The 27,147-nt window shown below is 41.7% G+C and overlaps 1 protein-coding gene across 1 annotated transcript in view; it reads right to left on the bottom strand.

Moving 5' to 3' along the window:
• LOC128647210 (RNA exonuclease 1 homolog) overlaps positions 1 to 27,147 on the bottom strand; it is a 681,669-nt gene that overhangs the window by 583,220 nt on the left and 71,302 nt on the right. Inside the window, exons 4-5 of the mRNA XM_053699994.1 lie at positions 13,438 to 13,527; positions 12,089 to 12,199 (exon numbers count right to left, since the gene is read on the bottom strand). Coding sequence (XP_053555969.1) covers positions 12,089 to 12,199; positions 13,438 to 13,527 — 201 coding nt within the window. The remainder of the gene's footprint in view (positions 1 to 12,088; positions 12,200 to 13,437; positions 13,528 to 27,147) is intronic.

Here is a 27,147-nt window from a genome sequence, read left to right as displayed (position 1 = left end):
AGTTTTTTAAAATTCTATTCTCAATCTTAACCATGCAAGAAAAACAGAATTTATGCTTACCTGATAAATTTCTCTCTCTTACGATGTATCCGGTCCACGGCTTCATCCTTACTTGTGGGATATTCTCAATCCCTACAGGAAGTGGCAAAGAGCACACAGCAGAGCTGTCCATATAGCTCCCCTCAGGCTCCGCCCCCCAGTCATTCGACCGACGGTTAGGAGAAAAAGGAGAACCATAGGGTGCAGTGGTGACTGTAGTTAAAAATAAATTTAAACCGGACTAAAATGCCAGGGTGGGCCGTGGACCGGATACACCGTAAGAGAAAGAAATTTATCAGGTAAGCATAAATTCTTTTTTCTCTTACATTGGTGTATCCGGTCCACGGCTTCATCCTTACTTGTGGGAACCAATACCAAAGCTTTAGGACACGGATGAAGGGAGGGAACAAGTCAGGTAACCTAAACGAAAGGCACCACTGCTTGCAAAATCTTTCTCCCAAAAATAGCCTCCAAAGAAGCAAAAGTATCGAATTTGTAAAATTTGGCAAATGTATGCAGTGAAGACCAAGTCGCTGCCTTACAGATCTGTTCAACAGAAGCCTCATTCTTTAAAGCCCATGTGGAAGCCACAGCTCTAGTGGAATGAGCTGTAATTCGTTCAGGAGGCTGCCTTCCAGCAGTCTCATAAGCCAACCGGATGATGCTTTTCAGCCAGAAAGACAGAGAGGTAGCAGTCGCTTTTTGACCTCTCCTCTTGCCAGAATAGACGACAAACAAGGACGATGTTTGTCTGAAGTCTTTAGTTGCTTTTAGATAAAACTTTAAAGCACGAACCACATCAAGATTGTGCAACAGACGTTCCTTGTTAGAAACTGGATTAGGACACAGAGAAGGAACAACTATTTCCTGGTTAATATTCTTATTGGAAACCACTTTTGGAAGAAAGGTAGTTTTGCGTACCAAACCTGGTTTATCTGTATGGAACACCAGATAGGGTGAATTACACTGCAAAGCAGACAATTCAGAAACTCTTCTAGCAGAAGAAATAGCTACCAAAAACAAAACTTTCCAAGATAATAACTTAATATCTATGGAATGTAGAGGTTCAAACGGTACCCCTTGAAGAACTGAAAGAACTAAATTTAGACTCCATGGAGGAGCCACAGGTCTGTAGACAGGCTTGATTCTGACTAGGGCCTGTACAAACGCCTGAACATCTGGCACAGCGGCCAGACGCTTATGCAACAGAACAGACAGAGCAGATATCTGTCCCTTTAGAGAACTAGCTTCTAACCCTTTCTCCAATCCTTCTTGGAGAAAGGATAGTAACTTTGGAATCCTAATCTTACTCCATGAGTAACCCTTGGATTCGCACCAACAAAGATATTTCCGCCATATCTTATGGTAAATTTTCCTGGTAACAGGCTTTCTAGCCTGGATCAGAGTATCTATAACTGATTCAGAGAACCCACGCTTAGCTAGAATTAAGCGTTCAATCTCCAAGCAGTCAGTTGCAGAGAAACTAGGTTTGGATGCTTGAAAGGACCTTGGGTTAGAAGGTCCTGCCTCAAAGGTAGCTTCCATGGTGGAGCCGATGACATATCCACCAGGTCTGCATACCAAGTCCTGCGTGACCACGCAGGAGCTATCAGAATTACCGAAGCCTTCTCCTGCTTGATTCTGGCTACTAGCCGAGGGAGAAGAGGCAACAATGGAAAGATATAAGCTAGATTGAACGACCAAGGCGCCACTAAGGCATCTACCAATGTCGCCTTGGGATCCCTGGACCTGGAACCGTAACGTTGAACTTTGGAGTTCTGGTGTGACGCCATCAGATCCAGATCTGGAAAGCCCCATAGTTGGGTTAACTGGACAAAAACCTCTGGGTGGAGTTCCCACTCCCCCGGATGGAAAGTCTGACTACTCAGATAATCCGCCTCCCAGTTGTCCACTCCTGGGATGTGAATTGCGGATAGATGGCAGGAGTGATCCTCTGCCCATTTGATGATCTTGGATACCTCCCTCATCGCCAGGGAACTCTTTGTTCCTCCCTGATTGATGTACACTACAGTCGTCATGTTGTCCGACTGAAATCTGATGAATTTAACCTCCGCTAGTTGAGGCCAGGCCTGGAGCGCATTGAATATCTCTCTCAAATCCAAAATGTTTATCGGGAGAAGAGATTCTTCCCGAGACCATAGACCCTGAGCTTGCAGGGAGTCCCAGACCGCACCCCAGCCTAAGAGGCTGGCGTCGGTCGTGACAATGATCCACTCCGGTCTGTGGAAACTCATTCCCTGAGACAGGTGATCCTGAGACAACCACCAGAGGAGTGAGTCTCTGGTTTTCTGGTCCATTTGTATCTGGGGAGACAAATCTGCATAATCCCCATTCCACTGTTTGAGCATGCACAGTTGCAGTGGTCTTAAATGAATTCGAGCAAAAGGGACCACGTCCATTGCTGCAACCATTAGTCCTATTAACGCCATGCACTGAGCCACGGAGGGTTGAGGAATGGCATGAAGAACTCGACAAGTGTTCATAAGTTTTAACTTCCTGACATCAGTCAGAAAGATCTTCATTTCTACCGAGTCTATTATTGTTCCCAGGAAGGGAACCCTTGTGAACGGGGACAGAGAACTCTTTTCTTCGTTCACCTTCCACCCGTGAGACCTTAGAAAGGCTAGAACAATGTCTGTATGAGCCTTTGCTTTGTGAAAGGACGACGCTTGTATTAAGATGTCGTCTAGGTAAGGTGCTACTGCAATGCCCCTTGGTCTTAGCACTGCTAGAAGGGACCCTAGCACCTTTGTGAAAATTCTGGGAGCAGTGGCCAATCCGAAGGGAAGGGCCACGAACTGGTAATGCTTGTCCAGAAAGGCGAACCTCAGGAACTGATGGTGATCTTTGTGGATAGGAATATGCAGGTACGCATCCTTTAAGTCCACGGTAGTCATATTGACCCTCCTGGATCATTGGTAAGATTGTCCGAATGGTTTCCATTTTGAATGATGGAACTCTGAGGAATTTGTTTAGGATTTTTAAGTCCAGGATTGGCCTGAAAGTTCCTTCCTTTTTGGGAACTACAAACAGGTTTGAGTAAAAACCCAGTCCTTGTTCTGCTGATGGAACTGGGTGTATCACTCCCATTTTTAGAAGGTCTTCTACGCAACGTAAGAATGCCTGTCTATCTGGTCTAAAGATAAGCGAGAAATGTGGAACCTTCCCCTTGGAGGAAGGTCCTTGAATTCCAGAAGATACCCCTGAGTGACAATTTCTATCGCCCAGGGATACGGAACATCTCTTGCCCAAGCCTGAGCAAAGAGAGAAAGTCTGCACCCTACTAGATCCGGTCCCGGATCGGGGGCTACCCTTTCATGCTGTCTTGTTAGCAGCAGCAGGCTTCTTGGCCTGTTTACCCTTGTTCCAGCCTTGCAAGGGTTTCCATGCTGATTTGGGCTGGGAAGCGTTACCCTCTTGCTTAGTGGCTGTAGAGGTAGAAGCAGGTCCGTTCCTGAAATTGCGAAAGGAACGAAAATTAGACTTGTTTTTAGCTTTGAAAGGTCTATCTTGTGGAAGGGCATGGCCCTTTCCCCCAGTGATATCTGAAATAATTTTTCAATTCTGGCCCGAATAGTCTTACCCTTGAAAGGAATATTAAGCAATTTTGTTTTGGACGACATGTCCGCCGACCAAGATTTTAGCCAAAGCACTCTGCGCACCACGATTGCAAAACCAGAATTTTTCGCCGCTAATTTAGCTAACTGAAAAGCTGCATCTGTGATGAAAGAATTAGCCAACTTCAGGGCGTGTATTCTGTCCATGACCTCATCATAAGAAGTCTCCTTCTGGAGCGAGTTTTCTAGTTCCTCAAACCAAAAAGCCGCTGCAGTGGTTACAGGAATAATGCAAGAAATTGGTTGAAGAAGAAAACCTTGTTGAACAAATATTTTCTTAAGCAAACCTAATTTTTTATCCATAGGATCTTTGAAAGCGCAACTATCTTCTATTGGTATAGTCGTGCGCTTAGCTAGTGTTGAAACTGCCCCTTCTACCTTAGGGACCGTCTGCCATGAGTCCCTTCTGGGGTCGACAATGGGAAACATTTTCTTAAATATAGGGGGGGGGGAATAAAGGGCACCCCTGGTCTCTCCCACTCCCTAGTCACGATATCCGCCACCCTCTTAGGTATCGGAAACGCGTCAGTGTGTACCAGGACCTCTAAGTATTTGTCCATTTTACACAATTTTTCTGGGACCACCAAGGGGTCACAATCATCTAGCGTAGCCAGGACCTCCTTAAATAGGGCGCGGAGGTGTTCTAGCTTAAATTTAAATGCTATGGTATCTGGCTCTGCCTGTTGAGAAACTTTTCTTGTGTCAGAAATTTCTCCTTCAGACAGGCCCTCCCTCAGCACCAAGTCGGATTGTTGTGAGGGTACTACAGATAAATTATCCGCTGCGCCTGATTGCTCATTTTCTGTATTTAAAACTGAGCTATCGCGCTTCCTCGGAAATGCTGGCAGTTTGGATAAAAATGCTGCGAGAGAATTATCCATTACTGCTGCTAACTGTTGCAAAGTGATAGGAATCGATGCGCGAGAGGTACTGGGCATCTCTGGTGTCGACACAGGAGAGGATAGCGTAATATCCTCACTACCTTCAGCTAAAGAATCATCTTGGGCTACATTTTTAAGTGTCACTGTATGGTCCTTAAGCTGTTTGGACGCTATAGCACACTTCAAACATAACTGCAATGGGGGTACCGCCATGGCCTTTAAGCATACAGAACAAAGGCTATCTGAAGGCTCAGACATGTTTGACAGACTTAGACAGCACTACAATGCAATAAAAAATACTTTTTGAAAAAACGTTACTGTGTCTTTAAATAATAAAAGTGCACACTTTATTACTAAAATATCACATAACCATCAAATAAACATCCAATCTTAATGAAATTTTCACCACATTATCCTAACGCTTTGAAAAGATTGCACACACATTTTCAGACCAATTAACCCCTTAATGCCCAAACCGGAGCTAAGAACAGCAGTTAACCGGTTAAAAACACTACAGCACGATGCCACAGCCTCTACTGTGGCTTTTACCTTCCTTAGGGATTATTTGAAGAAGAAATAAGCCTCTCTGAAGTCCTCTCTGAGGTCTCTGGACTCCACACGTGAAGCTGCATGAACTGTCTAGCAAAAAACATAATTTATGTAAGAACTTACCTGATAAATTCATTTCTTTCATATTAACAAGAGTCCATGAGCTAGTGACGTATGGGATATACATTCCTACCAGGAGGGGCAAAGTTTCCCAAACCTTAAAATGCCTATAAATACACCCCTCACCACACCCACAAATCAGTTTAACGAATAGCCAAGAAGTGGGGTGATAAGAAAAAAAGTGCGAAGCATATAAAATAAGGAATTGGAATAATTGTGCTTTATACAAAAAAATCATAACCACCACAAAAAAGGGTGGGCCTCATGGACTCTTGTTAATATGAAAGAAATGAATTTATCAGGTAAGTTCTTACATAAATTATGTTTTCTTTCGTGTAATTAACAAGAGTCCATGAGCTAGTGACGTATGGGATAATGACTACCCAAGATGTGGATCTTTCCACACAAGAGTCACTAGAGAGGGAGGGATAAAATAAAGACAGCCAATTCCTGCTGAAAATAATCCACACCCAAAATAAAGTTTAACAAAAAACATAAGCAGAAGATTCAAACTGAAACCGCTGCCTGAAGAACTTTTCTACCAAAAACTGCTTCAGAAGAAGAAAATACATCAAAATGGTAGAATTTAGTAAAAGTATGCAAAGAGGACCAAGTTGCTGCTTTGCAGATCTGGTCAACCGAAGCTTCATTCCTAAACGCCCAGGAAGTAGATACTGACCTAGTAGAATGAGCTGTAATTCTCTGAGGCGGAATTTTACCCGACTCAACATAGGCAAGATGAATTAAAGATTTCAACCAAGATGCCAAAGAAATGGCAGAAGCTTTCTGGCCTTTCCTAGAACCGGAAAAGATAACAAATAGACTAGAAGTCTTACGGAAAGATTTCGTAGCTTCAACATAATATTTCAAAGCTCTAACAACATCCAAAGAATGCAATGATTTCTCCTTAGAATTCTTAGGATTAGGACATAATGAAGGAACCACAATTTCTCTACTAATGTTGTTGGAATTCACAACTTTAGGTAAAAATTCAAAAGAAGAAGTTCGCAACACCGCCTTATCCTGATGAAAAATCAGAAAAGGAGACTCACACGAAAGAGCAGATAATTCAGAAACTCTTCTAGCAGAAGAGATGGCCAAAAGGAACAAAACTTTCCAAGAAAGTAATTTAATGTCCAATGAATGCATAGGTTCAAACGGAGGAGCTTGAAGAGCTCCCAGAACCAAATTCAAACTCCAAGGAGGAGAAATTGACTTAATGACAGGTTTTATACGAACCAAAGCTTGTACAAAACAATGAATATCAGGAAGAATAGCAATCTTTCTGTGAAAAAGAACAGAAAGAGCGGAGATTTGTCCTTTCAAAGAACTTGCGGACAAACCCTTATCTAAACCATCCTGAAGAAACTGTAAAATTCTCGGTATTCTAAAAGAATGCCAAGAAAAATGATGAGAAAGACACCAAGAAATATAAGTCTTCCAGACTCTATAATATATCTCTCGAGATACAGATTTACGAGCCTGTAACATAGTATTAATCACGGAGTCAGAGAAACCTCTATGACCAAGAATCAAGCGTTCAATCTCCATACCTTTAAATTTAAGGATTTCAGATCCGGATGGAAAAAAGGACCTTGTGACAGAAGGTCTGGTCTTAACGGAAGAGTCCATGGTTGGCAAGATGCCATCCGGACAAGATCCGCATACCAAAACCTGTGAGGCCATGCCGGAGCTATTAGCAGAACAAACGAGCATTCCCTCAGAATCTTGGAGATTACTCTTGGAAGAAGAACTAGAGGCGGAAAGATATAGGCAGGATGATACTTCCAAGGAAGTGATAATGCATCCACTGCCTCCGCCTGAGGATCCCGGGATCTGGACAGATACCTGGGAAGTTTCTTGTTTAGATGAGAGGCCATCAGATCTATCTCTGGGAGCCCCCACATTTGAACAATCTGAAGAAATACCTCTGGGTGAAGAGACCATTCGCCCGGATGCAACGTTTGGCGACTGAGATAATCCGCTTCCCAATTGTCTACACCTGGGATATGAACCGCAGAGATTAGACAGGAGCTGGATTCCGCCCAAACCAAAATTCGAGATACTTCTTTCATAGCCAGAGGACTGTGAGTCCCTCCTTGATGATTGATGTATGCCACAGTTGTGACATTGTCTGTCTGAAAACAAATGAACGATTCTCTCTTCAGAAGAGGCCAAAACTGAAGAGCTCTGAAAACTGCACAGAGTTCCAAGATATTGATCGGTAATCTCACCTCCTGAGATTCCCAAACTCCTTGTGCCGTCAGAGATCCCCACACAGCTCCCCAACCTGTGAGACTTGCATCTGTTGAAATTACAGTCCAGGTCGGAAGAACAAAAGAAGCCCCCTGAATTAAACGAAGGTGATCTGTCCACCACGTTAGAGAGTGCCGAACAATCGGTTTTAAAGATATTAATTGATATATCTTCGTGTAATCCCTGCACCATTGGTTCAGCATACAGAGCTGAAGAGGTCGCATGTGAAAACGAGCAAAGGGGATCGCGTCCGATGCAGCAGTCATAAGACCTAGAATTTCCATGCATAAGGCTACCGAAGGGAATGATTGAGACTGAAGGTTTCGACAGGCTGTAATCAATTTTAGACGTCTCTTGTCCGTTAAAGACAGAGTCATGGACACTGAATCTATCTGGAAACCCAGAAAGGTTACCCTTGTTTGAGGAATCAAAGAACTTTTTGGTAAATTGATCCTCCAACCATGATCTTGAAGAAACAACACAAGTCGATTCGTATGAGACTCTGCTAAATGTAAAGACTGAGCAAGTACCAAGATATCGTCCAAATAAGGAAATACCACAATACCCTGTTCTCTGATTACAGACAGAAGGGCACCGAGAATCTTTGTGAAAATTCTTGGAGCTGTAGCAAGGCCAAACGGTAGAGCCACAAATTGGTAATGCTTGTCTAGAAAAGAGAATCTCAGGAACTGATAATGATCTGGATGAATCGGAACATGCAGATATGCATCCTGTAAATCTATTGTGGACATATAATTCCCTTGCTGAACAAAAGGCAATATAGTCCTTACAGTTACCATCTTGAACGTTGGTATCCTTACATAACGATTCAATAATTTTAGATCCAGAACTGGTCTGAAGGAATTCTCCTTCTTTGGTACAATGAAGAGATTTGAATAAAACCCCATCCCCTGTTCCGGAACTGGAACTGGCATAATTACTCCAGCTAACTCTAGATCTGAAACACAATTCAGAAATGCTTGAGCTTTCACTGGATTTACTGGGACATGGGAAAGAAAAAATCTCTTTGCAGGAGGTCTCATCTTGAAACCAATTCTGTACCCTTCTGAAACAATGTTCTGAATCCAAAGATTGTGAACAGAATTGATCCAAATTTCTTTGAAAAAACGTAACCTGCCCCCTACCAGCTGAACTGGAATGAGGGCCGTACCTTCATGTGAACTTAGAAGCAGGCTTTGCCTTTCTAGCAGGCTTGGATTTATTCCAGACTGGAGATGGTTTCCAAACTGAAACTGCTCCTGAGGACGAAGGATCAGGCTTTTGTTCTTTGTTGAAACGAAAGGAACGAAAACGATTGTTAGCCCTGTTTTTACCTTTAGACTTTTTATCCTGTGGTAAAAAAGTTCCTTTCCCACCAGTAACAGTTGAAATAATAGAATCCAACTGAGAACCAAATAATTTGTTTCCCTGGAAAGAAATGGAAAGTAGAGTTGATTTAGAAGCCATATCAGCATTCCAGGTCTTAAGCCATAAAGCTCTTCTGGCTAAGATAGCCAGAGACATAAATCTAACATCAACTCTAATAATATCAAAAATGGCATCACATATGAAATTATTAGCATGCTGGAGAAGAATAATAATATCATGAGAATCACGATTTGTTACTTGTTGCGCTAGAGTTTCCAACCAAAAAGTTGAAGCTGCAGCAACATCAGCCAATGATATAGCAGGTCTAAGAAGATTACCTGAACATAGATAAGCTTTTCTTAGAAAAGATTCAATTTTTCTATCTAAAGGATCCTTAAACGAGGTACCATCTGACGTAGGAATGGTAGTACGTTTAGCAAGGGTAGAAATAGCCCCATCAACTTTAGGGATTTTGTCCCAAAATTCTAACCTGTCAGGCGGAACAGGATATAATTGCTTAAAACGTTTAGAAGGAGTAAATGAATTACCCAATTTATCCCATTCCTTAGCAATTACTGCAGAAATAGCATTAGGAACAGGAAAAACTTCTGGAATAACCGCAGGAGCTTTAAAAACCTTATCCAAACGTATAGAATTAGTATCAAGAGGACTAGAATCCTCTATTTCTAAAGCAATTAGTACTTCTTTAAGTAAAGAGCGAATAAATTCCATCTTAAATAAATATGAAGATTTATCAGCATCAATCTCTGAGATAGAATCCTCTGAACCAGAAGAGTCCAAAGAATCAGAATGATGGTGTTCATTTAAAAATTCATCTGTAGAGAGAGAAGATTTAAAAGACTTTTTACGTTTACTAGAAGGAGAAATAACAGACAAAGCCTTCTTTATGGATTCAGAAACAAAATCTCTTATGTTATCAGGAACATTCTGCACCTTAGATGTTGAGGGAACTGCAACAGGCAATGGTACATCACTAAAGGAAATATTAACTGCTTTAACAAGTTTGTCATGACAATTATTACAAACAACAGCTGGAGGAATAGCTACCAAAAGTTTACAGCAGATACACTTAGCTTTGGTAGATCCAGCAGGCAGTGGTTTTCCTGTAGTATCTTCTGGCTCAGATGCAACGTGAGACATCTTGCAATATGTAAGAGAAAAAACAACATATAAAGCAAAATAGATCAAATTCCTTATAAGACAGTTTCAGGAATGGGAAAAAAATGCCAAACATCAAGCTTCTAGCAACCAGAAGCAAATGAAAAATGAGACTGAAATAATGTGGAGACAAAAGCGACGCCCATATTTTTTGGCGCCAAATAAGACGCCCACATTATTTGGCGCCTAAATGCTTTTGGCGCCAAAAATGACGCCACATCCGGAACGCCGACATTTTTGGCGCAAAATAACGTCAAAAATGACGCAACTTCCGGCGACACGTATGACGCCGGAAACGGAAAAGAATTTTTGCGCCAAAAAAGTCCGCGCCAAGAATGACGCAATAAAATGAAGCATTTTCAGCCCCCGCGAGCCTAACAGCCCACAGGGAAAAAAGTCAAATTTTTGAGGTAAGAAAAATATGATAATTCAATGCATAATCCCAAATATGAAACTGACTGTCTGGAAATAAGGAAAGTTGAACATTCTGAGTCAAGGCAACTAAATGTTTGAATACATATATTTAGAACTTTATAAATAAAGTGCCCAACCATAGCTTAGAGTGTCACAGAAAATAAGACTTACTTACCCCAGGACACTCATCTACATGTTTGTAGAAAGCCAAACCAGTACTGAAACGAGAATCAGTAGAGGAAATGGTAAATATAAGAGTATATCGTCGATCTGAAAAGGGAGGTAAGAGATGAATCTCTACGACCGATAACAGAGAACCTTATGAAATAGACCCCGTAGAAGGAGATCACTGCATTCAATAGGCAAAACTCTCTTCACATCCCTCTGACATTCACTGCACGCTGAGAGGAAAACCGGGCTCCAACTTGCTGCGGAGCGCATATCAACGTAGAATCTAGCACAAACTTACTTCACCACCTCCCTTGGAGGCAAAGTTTGTAAAACTGATTTGTGGGTGTGGTGAGGGGTGTATTTATAGGCATTTTAAGGTTTGGGAAACTTTGCCCCTCCTGGTAGGAATGTATATCCCATACGTCACTAGCTCATGGACTCTTGTTAATTACATGAAAGAAACAACTGCGCAACTGGCCCCCTCCCTCTTCATTCCAGAGTGATGGGGCCCTTTAGACTAGGTTAGGTGTCTAAGTGCCAGGCGCAATAATAAACCCCATAAGTGTTTTAAAAGTCTCAAAAACACCCTATTCATTCTAAATCATGCTAATAAAGCAATCGATTAAGCCCACAATAGTGTCAACCAGCATTAAGCCCTTAATTTAAGCCATCATTTTATACCGAGTATGAGAAAAATGGCTTACCTATCCCTGAGGGGATTTCTGACAGTCTTCTAGCATTACTTGGTCTTGTTAGAAAAATGACTGATCATACCTGAAGCAGTTAAGCCTGCAAACTGTTCCCCCCAACTGAAGTTCTCCGGTATTCAACAGTCCTGCGTGGGAACAGCAATGGATTTTAGTTACTGGTGCTAAAATCATATTCCTCAGCAGAAATCTTCATCACTTTCTGCCTCAGAGTAAATAGTACAAGCCGGCACTATTTTAAAATAACAAACTTTTGATAGAAGAAATAAAAACTACAAATCTAACACCACAAACTCTTTATCCTCCCGTGGAGATGCTACTTGTTAGAGCGGCAAAGAGAATGACTGGGGGGGCGGAGCCTGAGGGGAGCTATATGGACAGCTCTGCTGTGTGCTCTCTTTGCCACTTCCTGTAGGGATTGAGAATATCCCACAAGTAAGGATGAAACCGTGGACCGGATACACCAATGTAAGAGAAAAAAGTTTAAGCATATATGCAACCCAACAGGACTTATGTCTTGTCACTGCCGGGAACATGCTCATAGATAAAGCTTTGGATGTACTAAACGGCAAACACTTGCCTGCTTCAGTTGGGGCCTAACAAGAAGTGCCTTGTGACTACAACTGCATGATGGAGACAGGGAGAGGAGCAGCACAGCTTTAAGAAAGGCAAGCCAGAGCCTCTACCACTAATACTTAGCAGGTGAGAAAGGGACCTAGTCCTGATCATCCTATGATAGACAGAACTGGAGTCAACGGTGACTCACCTTTTGGCAAGGTGTTGTAGTCTTCTGCTCCCTTCCCCTTTTATGAGAGGGACTCATCTCGTAAGTCTTACTATGAGGGTCAACATGAAGTATTTCTAACAAAACATTGTTCTAGAATGAGGCAAGATTATAGGGTGGTTATAAATTTAATAATTTTGATGAAAAGAACCAGAAGGCCCATCAATATTGACAAAAAAAAATTGGATTTTTTTATTCTGTGCTTTATGTTGAGGCATGAAATCAAAATTATTTTGTCTCTTATGATTCAGACAGAGCATACAATCTAAGTTTTCAGTTTACTTCTATTATATAATTTGCTGCATTTTTAAGGTATTCTATGTTGAAGAGTAGACTCCGGAGCAAGCTAGGTAGTAGAATGGCTTTAGCAATTTCAGAGGCAGAGAAAGTTATTTGCATGTATTCTTATTTATATGGATTTATCCAGACACAGGAGATTAGTCTGATAAAAACCCCCTAGTCCAAAGACAGTTTACATCACATTGTATTAGATCACAAAATGTGCAGGAATATTATAAATTGTGCTAACAAAGCACTTCTTACAAAAAATGTCAGTGCACAACTTTATCTTGCCTTAGATCAATGGAACAATTTGTGGCTGCTGCTAGGAGTCTGCATAATATGAATATGGGCCAATATGGGCCAACATCTCAATTAAAAAAAGTTGAGTACCTACTAGAAGTATCCCTTGCACAAATCCTAATGCAGTAACCACAGCACCTGCAAGCTTCTCCCAGCTATATAAACCTAAATACAGGTGAATAAGGGGGAAAACATACATTAATGAGAATAGAATGCTTCAGAGAAATCAGTCATATCATAAAAGCAGTTAGGACATTTACAGCTGCGCCTGATGCAGATACTCAGACCCCTTCCCTGAGCTCACAAGACCACCTAGCCCACTCAGATGAGGAATCCAACTGGTACTATCTACCCCCTTATCTGTGACCTGCAGTGTCCAGCCAGCAACAGAACATCCACAGTAGGCATCGTGCTCATGTTGGCAGCAGTGTTTGGCTTGAAGCACATGGCAACAGTGCTCTTACTAAAAAAAAAAAAAAAAAAAAAAGCATTCTGCAAAACAGCTGCCCTATTGACACATGCACTCTTCTGAAACATACTTGCTTGTCAACAAAGGAGACCAAGTTAACAAAGTCATTTTGAAAACAGAAGTAAATTGGAAAAGTTTCTTCCTGTATTATGGAAGAATTGTCCCTTTAATCAGGGCTTAATTTTCAGCATAGCTTTATGCTTACCTCAACACTCTTCAATACCCTTACTGCAATTGGACTAATCTTTGCAAGTCACATTTGCATTGCAGTTCTACTAACCTCACTGACAAGTGTTGGGGTTCCATTCCATTTCGGGTGTAGGTGTTCCTTGTTAAAATGAACTGGACTGCAGGGTACTTCTGACTTGCTCTGTTATAGTGAATTAAAAAGTTAATTAAAAAAAAAAAATGTAATCCATAACTTTCTTATATTCCTTGATATACTTGTGAGAATGGAAGAGAGGTTAACCTACACTGTACACTTTAAGGTCATGATGTCTTTCCTTGTAGGCTATTTTTAAGATGGCATTTTAGCAACTATTTTTTTTATAGTCATCAGAACTGTACACAATATTCAGGTGATGTATAAAGCGATATAAAAAGCTCACTTTTCCTATAAAACCATCCTATTAGCCTTACTGAAATACTAATAGTTCTAAAATCCTGTTAGTAAAATGGCACTGAAGCTTTAAAAAAAAAAAAAAAAATTTATGTAAGAACTTACCTGAAATTCATTTCTTTCATATTGGCAAGAATCCATGAGTTAGTGACGTATGGGATATACAATCCTACCAGGAGGGGCAAAGTTTCCCAAACCTCAAAATGCCTATAAACACACCCCTCACCACACCCACAATTCAGTTTAACGAATAGCCAAGAAGTGGGGTGATAAAAAAGAGTAAAAAGCATCAAAGGAATTTGGAAATTGTGCTTTATACAAAAAAATGATAACCTCCATAAAAAGGGTGGGCCTCATGGACTCTTGCCAATATGAAAGAAATGAATTTATCAGGTATGTTTTTACATAAATTATGGTTTTCTTTCATGTAATTGGCAAGAGTCCATCAGCTAGTGACGTATGGGATAGCAAGATGTGGAACTCCACGCAACAGGGAGGGATAAAATAAAAAAGCCATTTTTCGATGAAGAATTAATCCACAACCCAAAATAAGTTTATTCTCATAAATGAAAAGAAAAACTTAAAAACATAGCTGCCTGAAAATCTTTTTTACCAAAAACTGCTTCCGAAGAAGCAAATACATCAAAACTGTAGAATTTTAATAAATGTATGCAAAGAAGACCAATTTGCTGCTTTGCAAACCTGATCAACTGAAACTTCATTCTTAAAAGCCCACGAAGTGGAGACTGATTTAGTAGAATGAGCTGTAATTCTGAGGCGGGGCTTGACCCGACTCCAAATAAGCTTGAAGAATCAAAAGCTTTAACCACAATGCCAAAGAAACGGCAGAAGCCTTCTGATCTTTCCTAGAACCAGAAAAGATAAATACTAGAAGTCTTCCTGAAATCTTTAGTAGCTCCAACATAATATTTCAAAGCTCTTACCACATCCAAAGAAAGTAAGGATCTCTCCAAAGAAATCTTAGGATTAGGACACAAGGAAGGGACAACAATTTAAATGAAGTCCGCAAAACCACCTTAACCTGATGAAAAATCAGAAAATGAGATTCACAAGAAAGAGCAGATAATTCAGAAACTATTCTAGCAGAAGAGATGGCCAATAGGAACAACACTTTCCAAGAAAGTAGTTTAATGTCCAGAGTACATAGGCTCAAATGGAGGAGCCTGTAAAGCCTTCTAAACCAAATTAAGACTCCAAGGAGGAGAGATCGATTTAATGAGAGGCTTGATACGAACCAAAGCCTGAACAAAACAGTGAATATCAGGAAGCTTAGCAATCTTTCTGTGAAATAAAACAGAAAGAGCAGAGATTTGTTCCTTCAAGGAAATTGCAGACAAACCCTTATCCAAACCATCCTGAAGAAACTGTAAAATTCTAGGAATTCTGAAAGAATGCGAAGAGATTTTGAGATCATGAAATAAGTATTCTAAACTTGATAATAAATCTTTCTAGAAACAGATTTACGAGCCTGTAATATAGTATTAATCACTGAGTCAGAGAAAACTATGACTAAGCACTAGGCGTTCAATTTCCATACCTTCAAATTGAATGATTTGAGATCCTAATGGAAAAACGGACCTTGAGACAGAAGGTCCGGCCAAGGTTGGCAACTGGACATCCGAACAAGATCCACATACCAAAAACCTGTGAGGCCATGCTGGAGCTACCAGAAAAACAAACGATTGCTCCATGATGATTTTGGAGATCACAATTGGAAGAACTAAAGGCGGGAAAATATAAGCAGGTTGATAACACCAAGGAAGTGTCAACGCATCCACTTCTTCCGCTCGAGGATCCCTAGACAGGTACCTGGGAAATTTCTTCTTTAGATGAGAAGCCATCAGATCTGTTTCTGGAAGACCCCATATCTGAACAACCTGAGAAAACACATCTCGATGGAGGGACCACTCCCCTGGATGTAAAGTCTGACGACAGATAATCCGCTTCCCAATTGTCTATACCTGGGATATGAACCGCCGAAATTAGACAGGAGCTGGATTCCGCCTAATTAAATATCCGAGATACTTCTTTCATAGCTTGGGGACTGTGAGTCCCACCCTGATGACTGACATATGTCAGTTGTGATATTGTCTGTCTGAAAACAAATGAACGGTTCTCTCTTCAACAGAGGCCAAATCTGAAGAGCCCTGAAAATCGCACGGAGTTCCAAAATATTGCTTGGTAATCTCGCCTCTTGAGATTTCCAAACCCCTTGTGCTGTCAGAGATCACCAAACAGCTCCCCAACCTGAAAGACTCGCATCTGTTGTGATCACAGTCCAGGTTGGACGGACAAAAGAGGCCCCTAGAACTATACGATGGTGATTTAACCACCAAGTCAGATAGTCGAGCATTGGGATTTAAGGATATTAATGGTGATATCTTCGTATAATCCCTGCACCATTGGTTCAGTATACAAAGCTGGAGAGGTCTCATATGAAAACGAGCAAAGGGGATCGTGTCCGATGCTGCAGTCATGAGACCTAAAACTTCCATGCACATAGCTACTGAAGGGAATGACAGACTGATGGTTCCGACAGGCTGAAACCAATTTTAAACGTCTTTTGTCTGTTAGAGACAGAGTGTCATGGACACTGAATCTATCTGGAAACCTAAAAAGGAGACCCTTGTCTGCGGAATCTAAGAACTTTTTGGTAAATTGATCCTCCAATCATGTTTTCGAAGAAACACTAGTTGATTTGTGTGAGATTCTGCAGAATGTAAAGACTGAGCTATTGGTAATGAAGAAAAAAGGTAAAGTGGTGTGCAAATCTAACCCCTGCACCCATAAAACAGATAGAAAAGGTATTGAATAGTAAATATAAGAGGAAGTAAATGTGCGCTAACAGCTACGGGGTCAGTCAACAAAGAAAAAGATTACTCAATTGAGAGAGAAAATATATAATTTAATGTTTAATATAATGTTATAAAATAAACCTAAATAATTAAAAAAGTAAATTTATGCTTACCTGATAAATTAATTTTTTACCATATGACGAGTCCACGGATTTCATCCTTACTTGTGGGATATTAACCTCCTGCTAACAGGAAGTGGCAAAGAGCACCACAGCAGAGCTGTATATATAGCCCCATCCTTCCCCTCCACCTCCAGTCATTCGACCGAAGGTTTAGGAAGAGAAAAGGAAAGGCTAAAAGGTGCAGAGGTGACTGAAGTTTAGAAAAAATAAAATAAATCTGTCTTAAAATAACAGGGTGGGCCGTGGACTCGTCATATCGTAAAAGAAATTAATTTATCAGGTAAGCATAAATTTACTTTTCTTTTACAAAGATATGACGAGTCCACGGATTTCATCCTTACTTGTGGGATACCAATACCAAAGCAATAGGACACGGATGAAAGGGAGAGACAAGACAGGAACCTAAACGGAAGGCACCACTGCTTGAAGAACCTCTCTCCTAAAAACAGCCTCAGAAAAAGCAAAAGTATCAAATTTGTAAAATTTGGAAAAAGTATGAAGGGACGACCAAGTCGCAGCCTTACAAATCTGTTCAACAGAAGCATTGTTTTTAAAAGGCCATGTGGAAGCCACAGCCCTTGTAGAATGAGCTGTAATTCTTTCAGGAGGCTGCTGTCCAGCAGTCTCATATGCCAGGCGGATGATACTTCTCAGCCAAAAAGAAAGAGGTAGCCGTAGCTTTCTGACCCCTACGCTTTCCAGAATAAACAATGAATAATGAAGATGATTGACGGAAATCCTTGGTTGCCTGTAAGTAAAACTTCAAGGCACGGACCACGTCCAGATTATGTAACAGACGCTCCTTCTTGGAAGGATTAAGACATAATGAAGGAACAACAATTTCCTGATTAATGTTCTTATTTGAAACAACCTTAGGAAGAAATCCAGGTTTGGTACGTAAAACCACCTTATCAGAATGAAAAATAAGATAAGGAGAATCACATTGTAATGATGAAAGCTCAGAAACTCTTCGAGCAGAAGAAATAGCAAGCAAAAACAGAACTTTCCAAGAGAACAACAATATCTATGGAATGCATGGGTTCAAACGGAACCCCTTGAAGAACTCTAATAACTAAATTCAAACTCCAGGGAGGAGTAATTGGTCTAAATACAGGCTTAATTCTAGTTAAAGCCTGACAAAAAGACTGAATATCCGGCACATTTGCCAAACGTTTGTGAAGCAAAAATTGACAAAGCAGAAATCTGTCCCTTTAAGGAACTTGCTGATAACCCTTTCTCCAATCCATCTTGGAGAAAAGACAGAATCCTAGGAATCCTAGTTTTACTCCATGAGTAACCCTTGGATTTACACCAATAAAGATATTTACGCCATATCTTATGATAGATTTTTCTAGTAACAAGCTTGCGAGCCTGTATCAAAGTATCAATGACCGAATCAGAGAATCCTCGCTTAGATAGAATCAAGCGTTCAATCTCCAAGCAGTCAGCTGCAGAGAAATTAGATTTGGATGTTGGAAAGGCCCTTGAATGAGAAGGTCCTGTCTCAAAGGAAGTTTTCACGGTGGCAGAGAGGACATGTCCACAGGCGCTATCAGGATTACTGAAGCTCTCTCCTGTTTGATTCGAGCAATCACGCGTGGAAGGAGAGGAAACGGTGGAAATGCATAAGCTAGGCTTAACGACCAAGGCACTGCCAGGGCATCTATCAGTTCGGCCTGTGGATCGCTTGACCTGGATCCGTAACGTGGAAGCTTGGCAATCTGACGAGATGCCATCAGATCTAATTCCGGTCTGCCCCATTGGAGAATCAATGAGGCAAAAACCTCCGGATGGAGTTCCCACTCCCCCGGATGAAAAGTCTGACGACTTAGAAAATCCGCTTCCCCCGGATGAAAAGTCTGACGACTTAGAAAATCCGCTTCCCAATTCTCTACTCCTGGGATGTATATTGCCGACAGAAAGCAAGAATGGGCCTCCGCCCATTGCATTATCTTGGATACTTCTATCATCACTAAAGAACTCCTTGTTCCCCCCTGATTGATATATATACGCCACAGTCGTAATATTGTCCGACTGGAATCTGATGAATTTGGCCGAAGCTAACTGAGGCCACGCCTGAAGCGCATTGAATATTGCTGTCAGTTCCAGAATATTGATTAGAAATAGAGTCCAAACACCCTGAGCCTTCAGGGAATTCCAGACTGCACCCCAGCCCAGAAGACTGGCGTCCGTTGTCCCTATCACCCACGAGGGTCTGCGAAAACATGTCCCCTGGGACAGATGATCCGGCGACAACCACCAAAGAAGAGAGTCTCTGGTCTCTTGATCCAGATTTATCTGAGGAGATAAATTTGCATAATCCCCATTCCACTGTCCGTGCATGCACAGCTGCAGTGGTCTGAGATGAAAGCGGGCAAACAAAATTATATCCATTGCCGCTACCATTAATCCAATGACTTCCATGCACTGAGCCACTGATGGCAGATGAATGGACTGAAGTGCCCGGCAAGTATTCAGAATCTTTGTCTTTCTGACCTCTGTCAGAAATATTTTCATGTCAACAGAGTCTATAAGAGTTCCCAAGAAGGAAACCCTTGTCCGTGGAACTAATGAACTCTTTTCTATGTTCACTTTCCAACCGTGAGATCTCAGGAAAGACAATACTATGTCCGTGTGAGATTTTGTCAATTGATAAGTCGACTGCTGAATCAGAATATCGTCCAGATAAGACTGTTCCTAAGGTGGAGGGAGCTATTTCTACTATTGCTAAGCGTACAACTATACCTATCGAAGGAAAAAAAAAAAAAAAAACAACAAGGGGGGGGGGGGGGGAGAGAATGAATATTACCAACAGTCTAATAACACCATTTCGGAGTGTCTAAAGGGGTAGATTAGTTGGTCTATCTCCTCTTGGGGGAAAATCTTAATAAATGTGGACCATTTTTTAAAGAAAAAAAAGCTACCTCTCTTTCAGAAATTAAAGTTGTATCCATCTGTTCAACAATGCATTGTTTTTTTCATATGATTTTTAATCGGAGTCTCGCCATTTCTTGCTGCCAATAGTGTCACATTTCTAGCTTTTTTATGTTCGGGAGCTAAAGGGGATGAGAGAGAGAGAAGAGAGAGAGAGAAGAGAGAGTGAGAGAGAGAAGAGAGAGAGAGAAGAGAGAGTGAAAGAGAGAGAGAAGAGAGAGTGAAAGAGAGAGAGAAGAGAGAGTGAAAGAGAGAGAGAAGAGAGAGTGAAAGAGAGAGAGAAGAGAGAGTGAAAGAGAGAGAAGAGAGTGAGAGAGTGTGTGAGAGAGAGAGTGAGAGAGTGTGTGAGAGAGAGTGAGAGAGAGAGTGAGAGAGAGAGTGAGAGAGAGTGAGAGAGTGAGAGAGAGTGAGAGAGAGTGTGTGAGAGACAGAGACACAGAGACACAGAGAGACAGAGACACAGAGAGACAGAGAGACAGAGAGACAGAGAGACAGAGAGACAGAGACAGAGAGACAGAGAGTGAGAGTGTGTGAGAGAGAGAGAGAGAGAGAGAGAGAGAGAGTGTGAGAGAGAGACAGAGACAGAGTGAGAGTAAGAGTGAGACAGAGTGAGAGTGAGAGTGAGAGTGAGAGTGTGAGAGAGAGAGAGTGAGAGTGAGAGTGTGAGAGAGAGAGAGAGAGAGAGAGAGTGTGAGAGAGAGAGAGAGAGAGAGTGAGTGAGAGAGAGAGAGTGAGTGAGAGAGAGAGAGAATCTTCAGTACTTTGATGAGCCAGAATTCTATTTTCCGCCATAACTGTCTTATCTTAGGACATGCCCAAACCATGTGAATTATATCAGCTGCCACATATATGCACACTTCGGGCATATATTAAATTTATGGTTATGCCATTTGAATCCCTTTAATGGGGTATAGTAAGATCTATAGAGTAGTTTAACGTGTGACTCTCGCCAACTCGCAGATAATGTAGTCTGAGCTGTTGTAACTATTGTCTTCTCCACTTGATCGACTTAGGTTTTGAAGACACATCAGCAAACCAAGATTTGAGCCATAACGCGCTAGAATGGCAAATCCTGCCTTTTTCGCTGCTAATTTAGCAATTTGAAAAGCGGCATCAGTAATAAAAGAATTGGCTAGCTTGAGAGCTTTAATTCTATCCAGAATGTCATCTAATGGAGTCTCAACCTTCAGAAACTCTTCTAGGGCCTCAAACCAAAAAGCTGCTGCAGTAGTTACTGGAGCAATGAAAGCCGTAGGTTGTAAAAGGAAACCTTGCTGAATAAATAATTTCTTTAGAAGACCCTCTAATTTTTTATCCATAGGGTCTTTGAAAGCACAACTGTCCTCAATAGGTTGTACGCTTAGCCAGGGTAGATATGGCTCCCTCCACCTTAGGGACCGTTTGCCACATGTCCCGAATGGTGTCTGATATGGGAAACATTTTCTTAAAAGGAGGAGAGAACGGTATACCTGGTCTATCCCATTGCTTTTTTATAATTTCCAAAATTCTTTTAGGAATCAGAAAAACATCAGTGTAAGTAGGCACCTCTAGATATTTGTCCATCTTACACAATTTCTCTGGTGGTATCACAATAGGGTCACAATCATCCAGAGTCGCTAAAACCTCCCTAAGTAACAGACGTAGGTGTTCAAGCTTAAATTTAAAAGACATAATGTCAGAATCTGTCTGAGGTAACATATTTCTCCAACATAGGTGTGTCCGGTCCACGGCGTCATCCTTACTTGTGGGATTTTCTCTTCCCCAACAGGAAATGGCAAAGAGCCCAGCAAAGCTGGTCACATGATCCCTCCTAGGCTCCGCCTACCCCAGTCATTCTCTTTGCCGTTGCACAGGCAACATCTCCACGGAGATGGCTAAGAGTTTTTTGGTGTTTAAATGTAGTTTTTATTCTTCAATCAAGTGTTTGTTATTTTAAAATAGTGCTGGTATGTACTATTTACTCTGAAACAGAAAAGAGAAGAAGATTTCTGTTTGTAAGAGGAAGATGATTTTAGCAAACGTTACTAAAATCGATTGCTGTTTCCACACAGGACTGTTGAGATGAAGTAACTTCAGTTGGGGGAAGCAGTTGGCAGACTTTTCTGCCTGAGGTATGACTGGCCACATTTCTAACAAGACTTTGTAATGCTGGAAGGCTGTCATTTTCCCTATGGGAACGGTAAGCCATTTTCTTAGATTAAGTAAAAGAATAAAGGGCTTTATAAGGGCTTAAAAAACTGGTAGACATTTTTCTGGGCTAAAACGATTACTTTGCTAAGCATATTTGGCAGATTATAACTCTTTATAGTTATTATAATCTTGGGGATTGTTAAAAAACGGCAGGCACTGTATGGACACCTTTTTCAGAAGGGGGCCTTCTCTAGTCATAGGCAGAGCCTCATTTTCGCGCCACTAATGCGCAGTTGTTTTTGGAAAGCAAGGCATGCAGATGCATGTGTGAGGAGCTAAGAACCACTGAAAAAGCTTATAGAAGGCGTCATTTGGTATCGTATTCCCCTCTGGGCTTGGTTGGGTCTCAGCAAAGCAGATACCTGGGACTGTATAGGGGTTAAAGCTTTCAAATTTGGTGTGCAATACTTTTAAGGCTTTAAGACACTGTGGTGAAATTTTGGTGAATTTTGAACAATTGCTTCATGCTTTTTCGCATATTCAGTAATAAAGTGTGTTCTGTTTAAAATTTAAAGTGACAGTAACGGTTTTATTTTAAAACGTTTTTTGTGCTTTGTTGACAAGATTAAGCCTGTTTAACATGTCTGAACCATCAGATAAGCGATGTTCTATATGTATGAAAGCCAATGTGTCTCCCCATTTAAATATATGTGATAATTGTGACAGTGTCCAAACAAAGTAGGGACAATGATGCCACAGATAATAATATTGCCCAAGATGATTCTTCAGATGAGGGGAGTAAGCATGGTACTGCATCATCCCCTTCTGTGTCTACACCAGTTTTGCCCACACAAGAGGCCCCTAGTACATCTAGTGCGCCAATACTTATTACCATGCAACAATTAACGGCTGTTATGGATAATTCTATTGCAAATATTTTATCTAAAATGCCTACTTATCAGAGAAAGCGCGATTGCTCTGTTTTAAACACTGAAGAGCAAGAGGACGCTGATGATAACGTTTCTGACATACCCTCACACCAATCTGAAGGGGCCAGGAGGGAGGTTTTGTCTGAGGGAGAAATTTCAGATTCAGGAAAAATTTCTCAACAAGCTGAACCTGATGTTGTAACATTTAAATTTAAATTAGAACATCTCCGCGCACTGCTTAAGGAGGTATTATCTACTCTGGATGATTGTGACAATTTGGTCATTCCAGAGAAATTATGTAAGATGGACAAGTTCCTAGAGGTTCGGTGCCCCCCAATGCTTTTCCTATACCCAAGCGGGTGGCGGACATAGTAAATAAGGAATGGGAAAGGCCCGGCATACCTTTTGTTCCTCCCCCTATATTTAAGAAATTATTTCCTATAGTCGACCCCAGAAAGGACTTATGGCAGACAGTCCCTAAGGTCGAGGGGGCGGTCTCTACTCTAAACAAACGCACTACTATTCCCATAGAAGATAGTTGTGCTTTCAAAGATCCTATGGATAAAAAATTAGAGGGTTTGCTTAAAAAGATGTTTGTTCAGCAAGGTTACCTTCTACAACCAATTTCATGCATTGTTCCTGTCACTACGGCAGCGTGTTTCTGGTTCGAAGAACTAGAAAAGTCGCTCAATAAAGAATCTTCGTATGAGGAGGTTATGGACAGAGTTCAAGCACTTAAATTGGCTAACTCTTTTATTCTAGATGCCGCTTTGCAATTAGCTAGATTAGCGGCGAAAAATTCAGGGTTTGCTATCGTGGCGCGCAGAGCGCTTTGGCTAAAGTCTTGGTCAGCGGATGTGTCTTCCAAGACAAAATTGCTTAACATCCCTTTCAAGGGTAAAACACTGTTTGGTCCTGATTTGAAAGAGATTATTTCAGACATCACCGGGGGAAAGGGCCACGCCCTTCCTCAGGATAGGTCTTTTAAGGCTAGAAATAAGCCTAATTTTCGTCCCTTTCGCAGAAACGGACCAGCCTCTACTTCTACATCCTCTAAGCAAGAGGGTAATACTTCTCAACCCAAACCAGCCTGGAGACCGATGCAAGGCTGGAACAAGGGTAAGCAGGCCAAGAAGCCTGCCACTGCTACCAAAACAGCATGAAGGGATGGCCCCCGATCCGGGACCGGATCTGGTGGGGGGCAGACTTTCTCTCTTTGCTCAGGCCTGGGCAAGAGATGTTCAGGATCCTTGGGCACTAGAAATAGTTTCTCAAGGTTATCTCCTGGAATTCAAGGAACTACCCCCAAGGGGAAGGTTCCACAGGTCCCAATTATCTTCAAACCAAATAAAAAGACAGGCATTCTTACATTGTGTAGAAGACCTGTTAAAGATGGGAGTAATTAATCCAGTTCCAATAGGAGAACAAGGTATGGGGTTTTACTCCAACCTGTTCATAGTTCCCAAAAAAGAGGGAACATTCAGACCAATTTTAGATCTCAAGATCCTAAACAAATTTCTCAGGGTTCCATCGTTCAAAATGGAAACCATTCGAACGATCCTTCCTACCATCCAGGAAGGTCAATTTATGACCACGGTGGATTTAAAGGATGCGTACCTACATATTCCTATCCACAAGGAACATCATCAGTTCCTAAGGTTCGCTTTTCTGGACAAGCATTACCAGTTTGTGGCACTTCCATTCGGATTAGCCACTGCTCCGAGAATTTTCACAAAGGTACTAGGGTCCCTTCTAGCGGTTCTAAGACCAAGGGGCATTGCAGTAGTACCGTACTTGGACGACATCCTGATTCAAGCGTCGTCTATGTCAAAAGTCGTCCTAGCCTTTCTCAGATCTCACGGATGGAAAGTGAACATAGAAAAAAGTTCTCTTTCCCCGTCAACAAGAGTTCCCTTCTTGGGAACAATAATAGACTCCTTAGAAATGAGGATTTTTCTGACAGAGGTCAGAAAATCAAAACTTCTAAGCTCTTGTCAAGTACTTCATTCTGTTCTTCGTCCTTCCATAGCGCAGTGCATGGAAGTAATAGGATTGATGGTTGCAGCAATGGACATAGTTCCTTTTGCACGAATTCATCTAAGACCATTACAACTGTGCATGCTCAGACAGTGGAATGGGGATTATACAGACTTGTCTCCGACGATTCAAGTAGATCAAAGGACCAGAGATTCACTCCGTTGGTGGCTGATCCTGGGCAACCTGTCACAGGGAATGAGCTTCCGCAGACCAGAGTGGGTCATTGTCACGACCGACGCCAGTCTGGTGGGCTGGGGCGCGGTCTGGGAACCCCTGAAAGCTCAGGGTCTATGGTCTCGGGAAGAATCTCTTCTCCCGATAAACATTCTGGAACTGAGAGCGATATTCAATGCTCTCAAAGCTTGGCCTCATCTAGCAAAGGCCAAATTCATAAGGTTTCAATCAGACAACATGACGACAGTTGCATATATCAACCATCAGGGGGGAACAAGGAGTTCCCTGGCGATGGAGGAAGTGACCAAGATAATTCAATGGGCGGAGGATCACTCCTGCCACTTGTCTGCAATCCACATCCCAGGAGTGGAAAATTGGGAAGCGGATTTTCTGAGTCGTCAGACATTCCATCCGGGGGAGTGGGAACTCCATCCGGAAATTTTTGCCCAAATAACTCGATTATGGGGCATTCCAGACATGGATCTGATGGCCTCTCGTCAGAACTTCAAGGTTCCTTGTTACGGGTCCAGATCCAGGGATCCCAAGGCGACTCTAGTAGATGCACTAGTAGCACCTTGGACCTTCAACCTAGCTTATGTATTCCCACCATTTCCTCTCATTCCCAGGCTGGTAGCCAGGATCAATCAGGAGAGGGCTTCGGTGATCTTGATAGCTCCTGCGTGGCCACGCAGGACTTGGTATGCAGACCTGGTGAATATGTCATCGGCTCCACCATGGAAGCTACCTTTGAGACAGGACCTTCTTGTTCAAGGTCCATTCAAACATCCAAATCTGGTTTCCCTCCAACTGACTGCTTGGAGATTTTCAGATTCTGTAATAGATACTCTGATTCAGGCTAGAAAGCCTGTAACTAGAAAAATTTACCATAAGATATGGAAAAAATATATCTGTTGGTGTGAATCTAAAGGATTTCCATGGAACAAGATAAAAATTCCTAAGATTCTATCCTTTCTACAAGAAGGTTTGGAGAAAGGATTATCTGCAAGTTCTCTGAAGGGACAGATTTCTGCGTTATCTGTTTTACTTCACAAAAGGCTGGCAGCTGTGCCAGAGGTTCAAGCGTTTGTTCAGGCTCTGGTTAGAATCAAGCCTGTTTACAGACCTTTGACTCCTCCCTGGAGTCTTAATCTAGTTCTTTCAGTTCTTCAAGGGGTTCCGTTTGAACCCTTACATTCCGTAGATATTAAGTTATTATCTTGGAAAGTTTTGTTTTTGGTTGCAATTTCTTCTGCTAGAAGAGTTTCTGAGTTATCTGCTCTGCAGTGTTCTCCGCCCTATCTGGTGTTCCATGCAGATAAGGTGGTTTTGCGTACTAAGCCTGGTTTTCTTCCGAAAGTTGTTTCCAACAAGAATATTAACCAGGAGATAGTTGTACCTTCTTTGTGTCCGAATCCAGTTTCAAAGAAGGAACGTTTGTTACACAATTTGGACGTAGTCCGTGCTCTAAAATTCTATTTAGAGGCCACTAAAGATTTCAGACAAACATCTTCTTTGTTTGTTGTTTATTCTGGTAAAAGGAGAGGTCAAAAGGCAACTTCTACCTCTCTTTCTTTTTGGCTTAAAAGCATTATCCGATTGGCTTATGAGACTGCCGGACGGCAGCCTCCTGAAAGAATCACAGCTCATTCCACTAGGGCTGTGGCTTCCACATGGGCCTTCAAGAATGAAGCTTCTGTTGACCAGATATGTAAGGCAGCGACTTGGTCTTCACTGCACACTTTTGCCAAATTTTACAAATTTGATACTTTTGCTTCTTCAGAGGCTATTTTTGGGTGAAAGGTTTTGCAAACCGTGGTGCCTTCCATTTAGGTGACCTGATTTGCTCCCTCCCTTCATCCGTGTCCTAAAGCTTTGGTATTGGTTCCCACAAGTAAGGATGATGCCGTGGACCGGACACACCTATGTTGGAGAAAACAGAATTTATGCTTACCTGATAAATTACTTTCTCCAACGGTGTGTCCGGTCCACGGCCCGCCCTGGTTTTTTTTTTAATCAGGTCTGATGAATTATTTTCTCTAACTACAATCACCACGGTATCATATGGTTTCTCCTATGCATATTTCCTCCTGTACGTCGGTCGAATGACTGGGGTAGGCGGAGCCTAGGAGGGATCATGTGACCAGCTTTGCTGGGCTCTTTGCCATTTCC

This window comes from Bombina bombina, chromosome 2 (genome assembly GCF_027579735.1).
Source record: "Bombina bombina isolate aBomBom1 chromosome 2, aBomBom1.pri, whole genome shotgun sequence".
Classification (NCBI taxonomy): domain Eukaryota; kingdom Metazoa; phylum Chordata; class Amphibia; order Anura; family Bombinatoridae; genus Bombina; species Bombina bombina.
Note: the sequence above shows the minus strand (reverse complement) of the source record. Positions and strands in the feature narration are given on the sequence as shown.